Genomic DNA, 16,739 nt, shown 5'->3' with positions numbered 1-16,739 from the left:
TTATTTCAAAATACGTTGTTTTCTTTAAAAATAAATTTGATTAAATAAAAGGAGGATTGTTGGTTTATCATATGGTTGGAACTGGATGGTCTTTTATGACATTATTGTACTTTTATAAAGTCTCATGGTGGAATGGATTTCATGGAACTTTTACGTTCATACGCATCACTTGTTGTGTAAGTCGAGGGTCACTTGTTGACTATTATTTGGTTAGTACCCCAATGTATAGATTTGGTGATGTCTTTAAGAAAGTAGCAGCTAGTAAACCACGTACCTATGATGGAAAGGAAGACCCTGCAAGTCTAGAAAACTGGCTTAGAGAATTTGACAAACTGTTTGATGCTATCAATTGCCCTGAAGACCTAAAAATCAATAATGTTGTGTACTATCTAAGGGAAGAAGCTAATCTATGGTGGTCACAACGAAAGAAAGACTTAATGATCAAACCTGATTTTGATTGGGAAGCCATGAAAGAAGCCTTAAGAGCTAAGTTTTACCCTCCCTATCTAAAGAAGCAGAAATGCCTAGAATATACAAACCTTATAATGGGGACCATGACTGTGAATGAGTATTACACCAAGTTCATAGAGCTAATGAGGTTTGCACCTGAAATAGTCCCAACTGAAGCCATAAAAGCTCAAAGGTTTGAGCAAGGGTTAACTTTGAAATTGCAAGGGAAGCTTGGGGGAGTTAACTTTGAATCCTTAGATGATGTTTATGGACGTGCAGCTCACCTGTATGGGATTAAAGGAAGAGAGCTTGATGGAAATTCTGGTGAAAAGAGGAAAGGAAATGGAAACTTCCAAGGGAATGAGAAGAAACCTAAGCTGGATGGGGGTTTTAACCATGGAAAAAGGGAAGGGAATTTTTAACCAAATAGGGAAGATAATCTCAATTTCACCCAAAAATGGAAGGGAAATTATGAAAATGGAAGTAACGGGAACGAGGATAAGCCTAAAAGGAACTACTTTTGCAAAAAGTGTGAGAATAACCATCCAGGAAAAGATTGTGAGGGAAACCTAGTTACTTGTTATTTCTGTAAGAAGCAAGGGAATCGTGAGTTTGAATGCTACAAGAAAGCATTTGAGGAATCAACATATAACCTAGGCCATAATGGGAAAAATTCACACTCAAATCAACAAGGATTAAGCCAGCAGGATGGAATCAACAACACCAAACCTGGAGGTGGGAATAACGCCACCCAATTGAAGGGACAATTGTTCGTTATGAATCATCGTGAAGCTGAAAACGCGTATGAAGTAGAAGCTGGTACTTTTTCTATTTATGATCTACTTGCTAGCTAAACTTTTATTGTAATACTAGGGCATCACATTCATTCATTCTAAGAGTTTTAGTTTCAAAAACTTAATAGGCGAGTTACGGGGTCGTAACTTTCTTTTTAAGGGGGGTAGAATGTGATAGAGTTTCGCGCGCTTTTACCCATTTTAAACATATATTTGAAATTTTTTGTAAAATTTGGTCTATTTTATGCATGTGCATTAGCATCTTCTTCTTTCTAAAAGAGTTGATAAAGTTGAGATATTTCCGTTTTCGAAATATAGTGTGGTATTTTGTCCTAATTTTCGGGACGAAACTTCTTTTAAGGGGGGTAGACTGTAATACCCCATATTTTTAGGCATTTTATTAATCATTTTATGCATTTATTTAATATATATATTTGATATTAAATTATTTTGGAGGGAAAATATTAAAATTTCCTAGATGGAATATTACTTTCAAAACTGAATTTACATTATTTTTTCGGATTTTATTAATTCCTAATTCTATTAGGAATCCATTTTGGAGTAAAAGATTTTAAATCAACTTAAAATTATTTTATAAATCTGAAAAAAACGTTTAGTATTTTATAAAATCATTTTTATATAATAAGATATTTATGATAATGTATTTCGGATTTATTTTGGAAAAATAAGATAATTCTATTTAAAATTGGATTTATAGAGTTTTACCAATTCAAAATTCCCTAAAAATACGAATTCTTTGAGATAAATTCTGAACATTTCAGGATAAATCTTAAATAATTATTCAAGCCTCGGTTTAAAATTTCGTGATTTTATCTTTTGTATTTCTATTTTAAACGATTTTACTCTAAACCGAATATCACCAAAATCATGACTAGATTCAGAATCCTATCACAACTTGAACACCAACCACGGCCATACCCCTTAGGGTTCCATTGTAACCCTAACCCTAATCCTACACCTATAAATACCCCCTACTTCATTCATAATTCCTCACACCAAAAGTTGAGAGTTTTCCCAAGCCCGCTCTTAAACTTCTTCTCCCTCTTTGGCTCTAAACAATCTTACCTAAAACCCTTATACAACCACCACGACACCCCCGTCGTGCACTCATTGCCTCCGACGTCTACCTTTGGTGTCGTGACTTCCACACCCCAATTGTTTTCAAAACCTTCTCTTTTACGGTCAGTTTTTACTATTTAAACTCTTCTAAATTAATGCCGTAATTTTAAAAGTGTATTTTTAAACCATGAGTTCGAAATTTTGATTTATAATACTGTTATTATGAATGCATAACTCATGAATTAAATTTATGTCCATTAGATTTATTTTAATTAATTTAATTGTTTAATCAGGAATTAATTAGGGTTTTATTTATTAATTGTTAGGAACTCGTGATTGATCCGTAGCAGGATCAAACTAATCTTTGTGTGAGGTGTTATTTAATCAAGGTACGTGTATGTGGCTCGATTATTATATGAATGAAATATATGTATGGTTTGAATATTAACTTCAAATTATTAATTGTTTTCAATTGTGAATTAGTGATTTTGAATTGTTTCTTGATTTGTGAAAATTGTTTGAGGCTTTTTGAAAGGTTAAATATTTTTCTTGATTTTAATATGATGATGGATTTGTTCAAGTGGTGTTTCAAATAGTTTGTTTGGTTTTGATGAGTTACAAATCTTTATTTCAAAATACGTTGTTTTCTTTAAAAATAAATTTGATTAAATAAAGGATTTTTTGGTATTTACTACCTAGAAAATACACCACTTTTGTATTTACTACCTTATGAAAATTTTATTTTAAATTACTACCTTAAAGTTCCAATTTATTTTTATTTACTACCACTTTACAATTTTCTCATTTTAAAATTGAGATATCTCTTTCGTTTCTTAATCATTTTAAGTGATTTAAAGCCCATTCTTCTCATTTATATGTAAGGATTCCATAGGGATCTTGCTTTTAAAATTTTGTAAAAGATAAAACGAATTAAATATTATTTGTAAAAGTTTAAAATATATATGAATTATCAAACGAATTGTTTTGAAATGTCGTTCTCAAAGAAATCCCTATAGAGAAAGGAGAATAATGATCTTTGAATCACATTAAACGATTAAGAAACGAAAGAGATATCTTAATTTTAAAATGAGAAAACTGCAAAGTGGTAGTAAATAAAAAAAATTGGAAGTTTAAGGTAGTAATTTAAAATAAAAATTTCATAAGGTAGTAAATGCAAAAGTGGTGTATTTTTAAGGTAGTAAATACAAAAATTTCCTTAAATAAAAGGAGGATTGTTGGTTTATCATATGGTTGGAACTGGATGGTCTTTTATGACATTATTGTACTTTTATAAAGTCTCAAGGTGGAATGGATTTCATGGAACTTTTACGTTCATACGCATCACTTGTTGTGTAAGTCGAGGGTCACTTGTTGACTATTATTTGGTTAGTACCCCAATGTATAGATTTGTGATGGAATACTAGCTTGGGGGTGTGCACATTTAGGAAGGAAGGGGAGATAAGAAGAGGTGTTTTATTTTCATATTCTAATTGGAATATATTTTTGGAAAGTTTCTACTTTTGGAATATTGTTATATTTGGAAAGTTTATATATTGGGAATATTTCTTTTTATGGAATGTTTCTACTTTTGGAAAGTTTCTATTTTGGAAATCTTAATTCTTGAAATGTTTATACTTTTGAAAAGTTACTATTTATGGAAAGTTACTATTTATGGAAAGTTACTATTTATGGAAAATATATCTTCTATGATTTCAATTAAGCAAGTTTGAATTAAATGGTTTGTGAAAGTATGTTCAACTATATATAAATATTTTACATGTCTTGCATATATTCGTACTTATCTTTTGCTAACCCGTATTTCCTATTTGTTTTGGCTTGGCCCTGTTCACCTTTTGGTGAGCAGTTTTCAGGAACTTGATGTGATGATGTGACATGTTTGCATACGGGATTAATGGAGAGTTCACTAGTTAGGATTTATTTTTCTAAGTTGGTTTCATTTGTGAGTTCAGATTTTAGTATTTAAATTTCAAGGGTTTATCGAATATACACTATTATTATTTCAACTATTATTATTCAATAAAGAAAAGTATTTGAGTTATTCCGCTGCATTAGTTGAGTTAAGTAGCCTTTAACGTAATCACGTGGCGGTAATACTCCCAAGTTTCTCTCAAGATTGGTCTTGTTTAATTAAAGGTTGTTTTTATAAAAAAAAAAAAGGAGAAATTTGGGGGTGTTACAACAATTATGCGCTACCCCGGTGCAGTAGAACGCTCGCCAGTTGCCCTCCAGGGTTAACACGACATCAAGACTTAGGTGCACTCACAAAATTAGGTTGGAGACTAAAATACTTGCCCAAAAACAGAATAGATTTTTGAGAGGATAAATGTGTTTACGTTTTTGTGATATCAACTGTGATTTCTCAAGGCTTTGATTCATATATTCAAGTTTGATGGGAAATGGTATAGTCAAAAGAGGGGTTACAAGGAGAGAATAAATGACTCATTAAGGTGTAATTAACTCCCAACGGTTACGGAATAAATGGTGTAACAACCATAAGATTACTGATAATAATGACCAAACAAAACAAATAGGTAGGCCCCCTACCCACCCACGCATGACCCAAGGCCCAAGTCCGACCCGATTAATGTGCGTGTGTGAGTGTGTCCACCAAGACCTCATTCCACTTCCTCAAACATGTAGTATTACTTACCTCCACTATATAAAGTAAGGAAACACTTGGAATTATTTTCACGTGGGAGAAAAAGACTACTCTCTTTTTTCACTCTCATTTGTGGGCTTTCTTTGAACATATAGAATTTCCAACAATCCCCCCACGGGTTCGAATATGTGAAAAGAAAGAAAGAAACTGGTAAAATTGGAAAGAAGTACCTTATGATCATATTTAATCTCCAACAAGTAAAATTGTCGATTTCACCTTTCCTTTTTTTATTTTATTGTATCCACCATTTCCCATACCTGTTTCTTTGCAAATCTAGTCCATCTCGTTGTTATGTAATAATCAGGAATGGTATTTACTAAATGTAATGCAAGATTCTTAGACAATGAAAGCACAATCGTCCAGATTCTTCAAAATTCATGCATGTGCAATTAACTGTTGAATCTTCAATTTTGAATTGAACTTCTTGCCTTGAACCTCTTGGAATATTCACATAAAAAATAATTATATTAAAAAGAACAACGTTAATATTTTAAACAAAGTTTTACAATAGAGTACATGTTATTCCTTCTACCCAGTCCGCAAAAAAACTGTTCTTTTCTCACTTCTTATAAAGTTGACACTACTTGCCACAGAAAGCTTGAACTCTTCTTCAAAATCAAGGAAAAGTGTTTGAGTGCATAGATGTGTTGCCTGCTTTAATAAAACACTCATACTCAGATCTGAAGTAGGTATTCCTGTTGTACAGTCAAACTCATTCTTTTCTTATGTTTTTCTCCAGCGATTTATTGTAGCTTGAAAAGTGCCATAAAACTCTATCAATGTGGTATTTTTATTCGCTTTGAATCCAACAACATGGTTTGTACTCTCACTTTTTTGTGATGAAAGTATACTTGCAGAAAAAAATCCTTACTTAAAGATGTACACCATTTGTCTTTAAGAGTATATAATCTCTTGACCCAATCATACTTTTCCAGCTTAAAAGTAATGATCATAGAGTTCCAAGTCTGCTCAAAATCATTTGGTGTTATTCACCCACTTAAAAACTTGCAGAATGCATTTTTGAAGTTTTTATCTGACTTCAATAAACCAAATCTATTGTTTTCATTTTTACTCAAGTGCCACAAGCGTAACTTGTGTTGTGAAGAAGGAAAAACCCGAAAACAAGAATGAATATGTAGTCATTCTTAATTATACAGTTATAATTACTCTTTAAATGATATAGTTACTCTTTGGATATTATAGTTACTTTTATCCTAGTGAACATATTAATGTTTATGTTCATAGTTATTATTTCAAAGATATATTTACTTTAAATAACTCATAGTTTCTATTTTTAATAAACTTTATAGGTAGAATTTTTTTTACCTCTTTTTGTTTGAAGATCCCCAAAAACATGAATTATATTTTGTTCTTGTTATCAACACTCTCCTTTACCTTTATTTCTTCCCATCTGATGACAATTGATCATCTTCTATTTTTTTGTTCTTTCTTTTTAGCAGTGTCGCTTACTCATGCAGCAGAGAAAAAGAAGTATTTCCCAATGAAAATAGTGGTTCCTTCTTTATATCCACTTTTCCCTTTTCGAACACAAAAAATCGATAATAGCAACATGTTGGCAATATAGATCATAAATTTCAACAGTTGTTTTCCTTTCTTCTCCAATTAAACAACCAACTAATTCTTTAAAGTTTTTTGTTCTTGTTCGTGATTTGAATTCTCTAAGATTTTGTGGTTTGTATCAATTGTATGTATTATTGAACTCGTACATATATGTTTACTATTTATTGATTATATATAATATAAAAGAAAATACTAAATAGGGATTACGGTAACTATATCATAAACGGTACATAATAACTGTATATACTACAAAAATTTATTGTATGACAAGAATGAATAGGTAGTTACACTTTTAAAGTTATAATTACTTTTCTTAATAATATAGTTACTCTTTGAATATTATACTTACTTTACTCTTTTCGTATGAAGAATGTGAAGAACAAGAATTTATATAGATCAGTTACTCTTTAAATGTTATAATTACTCTCTCTGATAATATAGTTACTCTTTGTAACTATATTACATATGTAAGACTATGTATGACTTTTATGACTATCACTACAAGAAATTGTACTATTTACGACGGGAAATCCCGTCGTTAAAGGGCAATAATCGTTGATTAATGAGGGAGTTTCCTGTCGCGAACCCGTCATAAAAGGGGGCCGTCGTTAATGGAAATTTCCGTCGTTAACCCGTCGTAAAATACATTTATGACGGTGGTTCCCGTTTTTGTTTGGTTGTTAGCCCCGTCGCAAAAGGCTTTTGCGACGGGATTTTTGACCAGTCGTAATTAGGTCGTCGTTAAAGATACAAATTTTTGTAGTGTATTAAAGTAACTATATTATATATAAATATAATTATATCAACTTAAAAGTTACTATATAATTATTGGTTATTGTATGACTATTACAGTAACTATAATAGCATAAGTAGAACTATATCAAAGTAAGAGTAACTACATGATCTTTACAGTATAAGAGAACTCCTGAGCTCAATTTAGTAATTATACTTTTGGTGTCCCCTATAGAATAGTCTATTATACCTTCGCTCACAATTGAATTAATATATAACAAATCTTACCGTAAATTAAATCAAGAATAATTTAATTAACGTAAGAATTAATTAATAATTATATTACAAGTCATTGTATGACTATTAGAGTAACTATATTACATATAAGTATAACTATATCAACGTAAGAATTATTATATAATTGTTAAAGGAATTGTATCATACCTTCTTCAAATGAATGATCTGCAACCATGACTTGATGAGATCTACTTTCATGTTCAACGTTGTATAAGTTTAGAAGATTCTCTAAATTTTCTAAAAAATAAAATTACGTAATCAATATAATTCATATAAAATTCTTTGCAGTTACTATGATTAAATATTACCTTCGTAGTTATTTTCGTGATTATATAGTTCTTCTCCAATTGCACAATTTAAATCGATATTCAAATCGATTAACTCGACCTCAATTGTTGAAACTGATGTTGGATGAGAGAGAAGCTGGGAGGAGAAAGAAGATGCAGGAAAGGAGCGATATTTTTTAAGGGTTTCGTTCGAAATTTTAGCCGCGCATTTTTTCTGTTTTTTTAGATCACGTGAAATCACTTTGGTCCACAACTGTAAAAGGACTAAAACACCCTGGTCCACTTTGGGTCCATGCAAGTGGAATTGCATTGGATTTGGATACAACTTTCAATTTAAGAGTGTAAGCAAGTTAGGTAGATGATATTTACTAATTAAATGAGAATTACGGACAGGTTAGTTTCTTCCCCTACGTGGTTAGTGCTAGCACATTTTATATTCCTTAATTTGCTAAAACTCTAATTGCATTAATAAAATTGGACACACCTTGGAACAAGGAAAAGAAGACAGTATGTATAGAACTCGAAATTTTCTCCAAAATGTGAATTGAACCAAGTAAAATTTCATGGAATTATACATTAAATATATTATAGTTGCATGAAGAAGTTCCACTTTGAACCAACAACTATAACCAATAAGTTCTGTATTGTACAAAACACAACAAATACACATCTTTAATGTTTATAAACTATAATAATCATACAACAATTGAAAAGAAAAGAGCACAAAAATGGTAAACGGCGAAAACTTTCTTTGTTGAAGCATCGGGGGAACTCGATCTTATACTCCTTAGGAATTTGGAAATTCAACATAAATGATAAATCCCTCTTCTACGTACAAATATATTGTTTAATTTTGTTGATCATATTAAATTATGCTTAGTTAATCAAATTTGTGCTAGCCTCTCGATGTCGAAGGGATACGCATCAGATGACGATTCTGCCCTGTATGATCTCCTTCCAATTATCACGTTAGCTGCCTCCCCTGGATGGAATGCATCCCAAAATACATATTCATTTCTGTTAGGGCATGGTGTTTGCAAGGGCAAACATGTAATTTGACCACTGTTCCTCCCTATTCCACAACACCCTGCATTTGTTACTCTGAACCCTGTACCACAAATCATAGCATGATCTTAATTAGCTAACCAATTTGATAGAAGAAAGTATTTGTGTCAATATTCATTTAAGTTGAAATGCATCACTTCCTCCGGTTTAGGTTAAACTGTTAAAGTGTAATAGTATGTCTAAGAAAAGACACAGGGTTTAATATGAGGAATTTATGAAAAACTATTGTTATAAAATCATATGAGAGATTTTATAATATAAAGTGAAGTAAATGAGCGAATTTATTTTATAGTGTATGGGGAAAAAGTGGAATGTTTTCTAATATGTTAGAGTAGTACTTCCTCCGTTTTGCAATAGATGCATCATTTTTTTTTCCACGTATCCTAACATGCTTCTTTAAACATTAATATCTCTAATTGCGTGTAAGTAAAAATTATAAAAAATTGATATTTGGAATCCTCATCTATTATGGAACGGAGAAAGTAGTATAATATTGGTGAACCATTTCCTAAAAATAGTTTTCAAACTAATAAAAAATGGATTAAGAAGAAAAGTATTGGGACGAATATGAAACGGAGCGAGTATGTAAAAGCATACCATAATTAGAAGGGTTGTCAATCAAGTTTTGGAACATGTCGTAAACATTGATGTAAACAAATCGGGCATCAGTTAGCTGATTGTTGAGTTGCTGGGTTAGAGATTTAAGCCCAGAATTAAACATCCTGTTAGCGGAATTGATTGTCTCGTCACATGTCCTCCCATCTTGGCTTCTTTGGGCCAGCTCATTTGGGCTGCATCCTATCTGCCCTATTCCAATCAATGCAAACTTCCTTGCCCCATAGTTGTACAGTGACTGCAATAAAAAAAATATAAAAAAACAATTAAAAAATTATACACTACATTGATTGTTTATTTTGATAATTTATAACAAAATCTTTATAAGGACTGACCGTTATACACTTAATCTTTCAACATGGGCCGTTATAAATATTTTGGGCCCAATTACTTAGTTTTATTGTGACCATTGACCTAATAAACTGAAAAAGTAAGTCAATTTTGATAATGATAAATGTAGGAGTGCAAACGAGTTGAACCGAGTCAAGTACTATCTTGTTTATGTCAGCGCGTCTTCTATGAGACCAGTCACACCATCAATTTGATGGTGTGACAAGCGCGAAACCAATAGCGTACCTCCCCTAAAACTATATAAAAAAGGTAACAGATTTAAACTATAGAAGTAACATACCTCTCATCTAAAATTATATAAAAAAAAGTAACACGTCTAAACTATAGAAGTAAAATACCTAAACTAAAAATGTACCTCCCCTAAAACTATTCCGTATAAAAAAAGTAACATGTCTAAACTATAGAAGTAACATACCTAAACTAAAAAAGTACTTCATCTAAAATTATAAAAAAAAGTAACATGTCTAAACTATAGAAATAATACATAAATTAAAAAGGTACCTCCCCTAAAACTAATCCGTATAAAAAAAGTAACATGTCTAAACTATACAAGTAACATACCTAAACTAAAAAGGTACCTCCCCTAAAACTACTCCGTATAAAAAAAAAAGTAACATGTCTAAACAATAGAAGTAACATACCTAAACTAAAAAAAATACCTCCTTTAAAATTATTAAAAAAAAAGTATCATGTCTAAACTATAGAAGTAACATACCTAAACTAAAAAGGTATCTCCCCTAAAACTACTCCGTACAAAAAAGTAACATGTATAAACTATAGAAGTAACATACCTTAACTAAAAAAAGTACTTCCTCTAAATTTTTTTTAAAAAAAAGTAACATGTCTAAACTATAGAAGTAACATACCTAAACTAAGAAGGTATATCCCCTAAAACTACTCCGTATAAAAAAAATAACATGTATAAACTATAGAAGTAACATAACTAAACTAAAAAAAGTACCTCCTCTAAAATTATAAATAAAAGTAACATGTCTAAACTATAGAAGTAACATACCTAAATTCGTAAGTGTGAACTGGTCTCACCGTTAGTTGATGGTGAGGACAGTCTCATATAAGAATTTGGGTGTTTATGTTAATGTTCACGTTCATTTAAATTAGGCGAGCTCAAGCTTGAGCCTGAGCCCGAGTCCGAGTCCGAATTTTCAACCGAGCTCCAAAATCTATTCAAGCACGGTTCGGTTAACAGTTTTTGTGTTCGTGAACGGTTCATGAACGCCTCGTTCATTAAACGAGCCGAGTCATAAACGAGCTTTTTTCTTAAACGAGTTTTGCACCTCAAAATTTAACCATTTAAAAATATAATTTTGAATGTTTAATAGAGCCATTTAAATTCAAAATATTTTTACTCTATGATATATTTTTTTTGGTTGTTAAAATTAAAGCCAGACACGATTTTTATCTATGATCATATTATTATGTACGGAATGTTTGATTATGAACAAATAGACGAGCTTATTCATGAATATAAATAAACGAGTTGTTCATGAACATAAATGAACGAGCATGTGTATGTTCATGTTGAAGATTGTTTATTAAACAAGATTCAAAAGTTGTTCAAGCTGTGCTTATTTATTAAATAAACAAACATGAACGAGCTTTAACCGAGCCCAAACCCGAGTAGTTTATTGAGAGTCTCGGCTCATTTGCACCCCTAAATAAACTTAATCGGTTTCTTTTTTCTTGCAATATTTTGTTTTTCACGCTCGTTAATGAACTAACATATTGTATTATCAAGTAAAAATTATATATAAAAAAATAATATTTGAAAAATATACATTAACACGAATATAACATGATCACACATTCTCACATGAATATGTATATCTATATCCTTAAGTATAGAGCATGAAAAATAAAGAAAGTAGAGTATATAAAAAAAATAAAAAAAGAGAAAGTAAAAGTGAAAGTAAAGGAAAGTAGGGGTTTACCTTAATGTGCTGAGAGTACTCTTGAATAAGAACAGAAGCATATTGTTGAGGAGTGTACTGGCGGCTAGTTTGATAGTAATTTGGCATGAAGTAGTTGTTAAGATAATCGTTGCTACCAAGTCCCACTGAGTAAATGCACCTACTTAAATAACTTGCTGCTTGATTTTCATCTCCTAGTATTTGTACTACTTGTGATACTGTATTCTGGTAATTTGTTACTTGTCCACTGAAACTAATCCTTGCTCCCTGCAATTATTTTCATTCCCACATCCATCTCATTGTCAGAATTCAGAACCTGTTTCTCATTCAACAATATATCCCCTAGCTTGTCCGGACCTCATTGTAACGTTATTAGTGTAACTAATTATCAGATTATTTCATTTTCTGACATTTAAGTAAGTATTAAATGGTCTGATATGACACTAGCTCATTAAATTGTATAACCATAAATATCTTTTAAAATTAAAATTAGGAATAAATTAAATTTTCCATAACTATATTTTTCTTTTATTAATTAGGTGAAATATTGTCCATAATTTATTTGAAAAGGAAAGACACGTTGCCGAGTTGCCGACAATAATTTCCAATCTTCTCAATACCCTATAATTACATTTTAATTGTTCAATACCCTGTAATTACATTTTGTAAGAATGCGACAAGGTCCCATCACAAGTTTCCTTGCTAATTACTATTGCCTGTTTTATACCTTTAAAAATTAAAACTTCATAAATTTTTTATTTTAATTTATTGATTACATAAAGAGGCCACACTCAAATTGTTTTTTAATTAAAAAAAATCGAGAATACTGTAATCTCTATTATATATTCCAAACTTGTGAATAATTTGGTAAAACATCTCAATTATATAGTCTTATACTACCTCCGTTTCAGAAAATTCTTTACGCTTTGGAAAACGTGTCCAAAGTATAAAGACTTTGACCGTAAATTCTCACCATTATATACATCAAAACGTTACATGTAAGATCTTGTTAGATTGGTCTCGGGATGTATTTTTAGAATATCAATTTTTTATAAATTTTTCACATACGAAATTGGATATATTAATAGTTAAATATTGCATTGGAGTCCGTGCAAATAGTAACTGTAAAGATCTTTTTGAAACGGAGGTAGTAAATGATTGTCGTACATATTTTTTTTTTGTAAGATGAGTCACCTAGCGCATACAGTTAAAAAATTGAATTTCATTCCTTTACTTGGATGCATGACGGAAGAGTTGTAAAAAAGACACTAGAAATTTATAAAGTACCGCAATTAATTAATTGTAATTGTTAATTACAGAGCCAAATGAGAGACTTAATTACCAATTGTTGGCCTGTTTCATCTCTGATCCCAGCGGCAGCCGATGCATAATTAACTCCTCTCAATACATCTTGACCGCTAGCTTCGGCATACGCTTGAGGATAATCATCAAACCCTAACTGCTCAGCTGCATCAATAATTAGTCCCACATTTATTAATAGGTTTTGGATCAAATTAATAAATCATGTATGCCAATTAAAGTTTTAAATTATACTTTAAAAATATCCAATGAGGCAATGAGAAGATTTTTCCAAGGCAAAATTCATCGGAGTGTTACAGTTATATGTTCCCAAAGCGTAAAAATACTAGCAAGGATTAGTTTAAGCTCATACTAGGGGCTAGGGAAAATATATAAAGAACTTATAAGTAGATATATTAAGTTTCCCTCAAAAAAGTAGAAATATTAAGTTAATTATGGAATACCATTTTAAAAAATGTATTAAATTTTTATTTGCGGTGCTGAAAATGCCACCAAGTCGTTATTTATTAGTCAAGTAATCTTGAGTTTGTGGAACCCTTGCACGTGATGACTATAGGTAGGTTAAATTGAAAGGCCAAACCAAAGGACCACTTAGTCGATCACTTACCACTCAATCAAGATTCATATGAAGAAATTTTGGCTCCGTGAATTAATACATTAATGATGGTTGTTCGTGAATCTTCAATGCTTGAACTCAAATATAGACAGAAATCAAGGATACATTACAAATATGGAACTTAAGGGATCACCTACTCATTGTTTTCACTTTTTTAGTTAGTTAAACTTTTATTATTAATACGCAATAGTATAATTATTTTGGATGATGATAAAGGTCGTAAGTTACTACAACTTTTAGTTGTCGCAATATTACGTGTCGTAGTTTAATTGGTACATATAGGCGTCATGTAGGCTATGCGTCAGCGAAATATTTTTACTATCAATGCAATACTTTTACTATGAAAATTTGTAAATAAGGTAGTCGATATAAAAAAGAAAACAAATTAAAATATTTAAGATTTTCCTACATTTTTGTAACATGCATATATAATAGTTTATATAAATAAAATATTTTAATTTCCAATTTCAATCATGACACATAAATAAGCCATGTCATCATTGTGACACGGCTTAAAGGTCGCATGTTGCGACCTTTATCATTTTCGAATTATTTTCTAAAACACATGTATGGTAACTTAACCATAAGACGAAATAGCTTATGCAAAAATTATTCAGTACAATATACCGATGATATAAATAATTTTTCACTAATGTATTTGTAAACAAAATCTATTAAACACTGCTACGGAATAATCCCATCAAATTTGTGGGTAATCTAACCCGCATTCAATTTTAGAATAACTGATCGAACAATAAAAGTAAAATCTTACCAATAACATCGACGGTAGTTTTCCCATTACTAAACCTTCCGGTAGGTCCACCAGGAAAATCAATACCATAAGGCATGTAATTAGCTCTAGCCAAAGAAGCAATGTTGTTATTATTGCCATTATCAACCAATGAATCTCCAAATACAAAGTAACAAGGCACTTGAGGGTCTCCATTTACCCTTCCCATAAACTTAACCACAAAAATAACAAAATAAATTAACCACATTTTCTTCGACTCCATAGCTAAAATTAAAACTTATGGTAGAAGAAATAATGTGGTGAATAATTTAGCGTAACAAAAATGAAAAAAGGGGTAAAGTATATATAGAAAAAGAAAGTATAGGTAGTTAATGAGGTTAGTTATTAGGTGGCAATAAATATACGCGGATAAAGGTGTGACAATTGTTAAGGAAATTATTTGATGAAGATTATATTATTGGAATTCCCATGCGTTGACAAATTTTAACATTTCAACGTATTGGAATTTATTTACTGCATGGTACAATTATTAGTATTGCATGGTGGTGCATGTTGCACGAACTTTTTTACCATTGGATTGAAAGTATTGACTGATTCCTGCACGTCACGTATACGTAGTGGCCTGCCATACATTATGGAAGAGCATGAGTTTTGAATTGAGTTTTGAATTTTGACCAATATATGAGCTAGTCTGGGCATTCACAGATTTATTGAAGGGGAAAAGATTTTAGGGAAGTGCAAAAATGCAAACAAATAAGTGATACTCTGTCGCTAGAAGTATAGAGTATCGTACTGGGGGGTATGTTTTTAAAGTTATCGGCCATTTTAATTAGACAATATTATGTAAATAGTATTGATATATAATTAGCCTTGTAAATATATTACGCTTAGTATTGTAATTTTTTTTTTTTATAAAGGTAAGGGAAAAAAACTTAGGAGCCCCTCCGCACGAGGGTAAATCCTAAGTAATCACTGTGTACAATATCTTCTAAATTCGGGCTGGAATTAGGGTTACACATGGGCTCAACAATGAGGTGACCTACATTAGCAATCCAATCCGCGGCTCTGTTTGCCTCTCTAAACACATGTTGAGTATGAACATTACGAAATTGGTGAAGAAGAGTCTTGATATCCTGGATAATGTTTTGAAGCTTCCATGGAACTTTCCAGATTCCTTTAAGTGAGTTAATGACAAGCAGGTTATCGCCTTCAATATGAAGATTTTGAATTCCTAGCCGGATAGCCTCTTGGATTCCCTTATGAAAAGCCATCGCTTCCGCCATAAACACTTGCGTTTTACTTAAATTGAAGGATTTAGCTGTGATAGTGTTTCCATTACTATCCCTGATGATGATGCCTACTGCTGCTGAAGAAGTCTTGCACGATCCATCAAAATTGAGTTTGAAGGCGCCCGTAGGGGGCGGAAATCACCTAACCAAGATGGGTGGGGAGGTGGTTGGTTGACTGGCTGGGAAAGATGAGGTAGTGAAGGGGGTACCTTTAAGTTGATGAGCATCTATTAAAAGCCTCGAAGATATCTTTGTAAACTTAATGTACACATACTATATATTATGTGAATAATCAATACGAAGCCTCGAAGGCAGTATTCCTCCATCTATCATGATATCAGCCTAAACCCTAAACTACCACAACCCTAGCTAATCTTCCCTCTTCAATTATGTTCTCTTATCTACAATTCTTCTCATCACGCTATGGGTAAGGATGACGAAGCACCCAAATCACCTACGGTCTCTCCCGCTTTTCACCCTGCTCTTGGCGTAACCAACATCACGAACCTTGTCAAATTGACGCTCGACGTCAATCAGGTTCAATATACTTCCTGGGTTACTCTCTTCCGCAACACCTTAAAGGCATATAACGTGCTCGATCATATTGATTCTACGGTTCCTCGACCAACGGAAATTGATGACAGCTTGTGGGTGAAGGAAATATGTCCTTCACCCAAGGTGCATTAAGTCTAAAACCAAGGTTCAGATTAATTGCGAACAATTAATTCAGTGAGATCAAGTGATCGGAACAGCTAGCTGGAGCAATGCTTCCGATCAGTGAGTTCAAATGGATATTGAACTCACAACTTACTCTTGACTGAACCTACAAGGTCACACCAATGACACGTAACAGATCACCGGATTAAATGAATCGGAAATTCATTTAATAGCTTTTCGGGATTT

At 31.8% G+C, this 16,739-nt stretch overlaps 3 protein-coding genes across 3 annotated transcripts; 1 reads left to right on the top strand and 2 right to left on the bottom strand.

Moving 5' to 3' along the window:
* The first annotated feature begins 221 nt into the window (after nucleotides 1–221).
* LOC110798342 (uncharacterized) lies at nucleotides 222–1,304 on the top strand. The gene is made up of 2 exons (XM_022003521.2): nucleotides 222–837; nucleotides 1,000–1,304. The coding sequence occupies exons 1-2, from the start codon at nucleotides 222–224 to the stop codon at nucleotides 1,302–1,304; spliced, it is 921 nt and encodes a 306-aa protein (XP_021859213.2).
* A 7,137-nt stretch (nucleotides 1,305–8,441) lies between these two features.
* Nucleotides 8,442–14,867, bottom strand: LOC110798339 (GDSL esterase/lipase At5g45670). Its single transcript, XM_022003518.2, has 5 exons — nucleotides 14,569–14,867; nucleotides 13,203–13,327; nucleotides 11,882–12,127; nucleotides 9,564–9,819; nucleotides 8,442–9,009 (listed from the first exon to the last, which is right to left on the bottom strand). Exons 1-5 carry the CDS (start codon nucleotides 14,807–14,809, stop codon nucleotides 8,786–8,788), a joined length of 1,092 nt encoding a protein of 363 aa, XP_021859210.1. The 5' UTR covers nucleotides 14,810–14,867; the 3' UTR covers nucleotides 8,442–8,785.
* Nucleotides 14,868–15,479: 612 nt separating this feature from the next.
* LOC130461557 (uncharacterized) lies at nucleotides 15,480–15,818 on the bottom strand. Its single transcript, XM_056829704.1, has one exon. The coding sequence runs from the start codon at nucleotides 15,816–15,818 to the stop codon at nucleotides 15,480–15,482; it is 339 nt and encodes a 112-aa protein (XP_056685682.1).
* Nucleotides 15,819–16,739: the final 921 nt, after the last annotated feature.

The sequence above is a fragment of the Spinacia oleracea genome, chromosome 5, assembly GCF_020520425.1.
Source record: "Spinacia oleracea cultivar Varoflay chromosome 5, BTI_SOV_V1, whole genome shotgun sequence".
NCBI lineage: Eukaryota > Viridiplantae > Streptophyta > Magnoliopsida > Caryophyllales > Amaranthaceae > Spinacia > Spinacia oleracea.
This window is presented reverse-complemented; position numbering and strand designations above follow the sequence as displayed.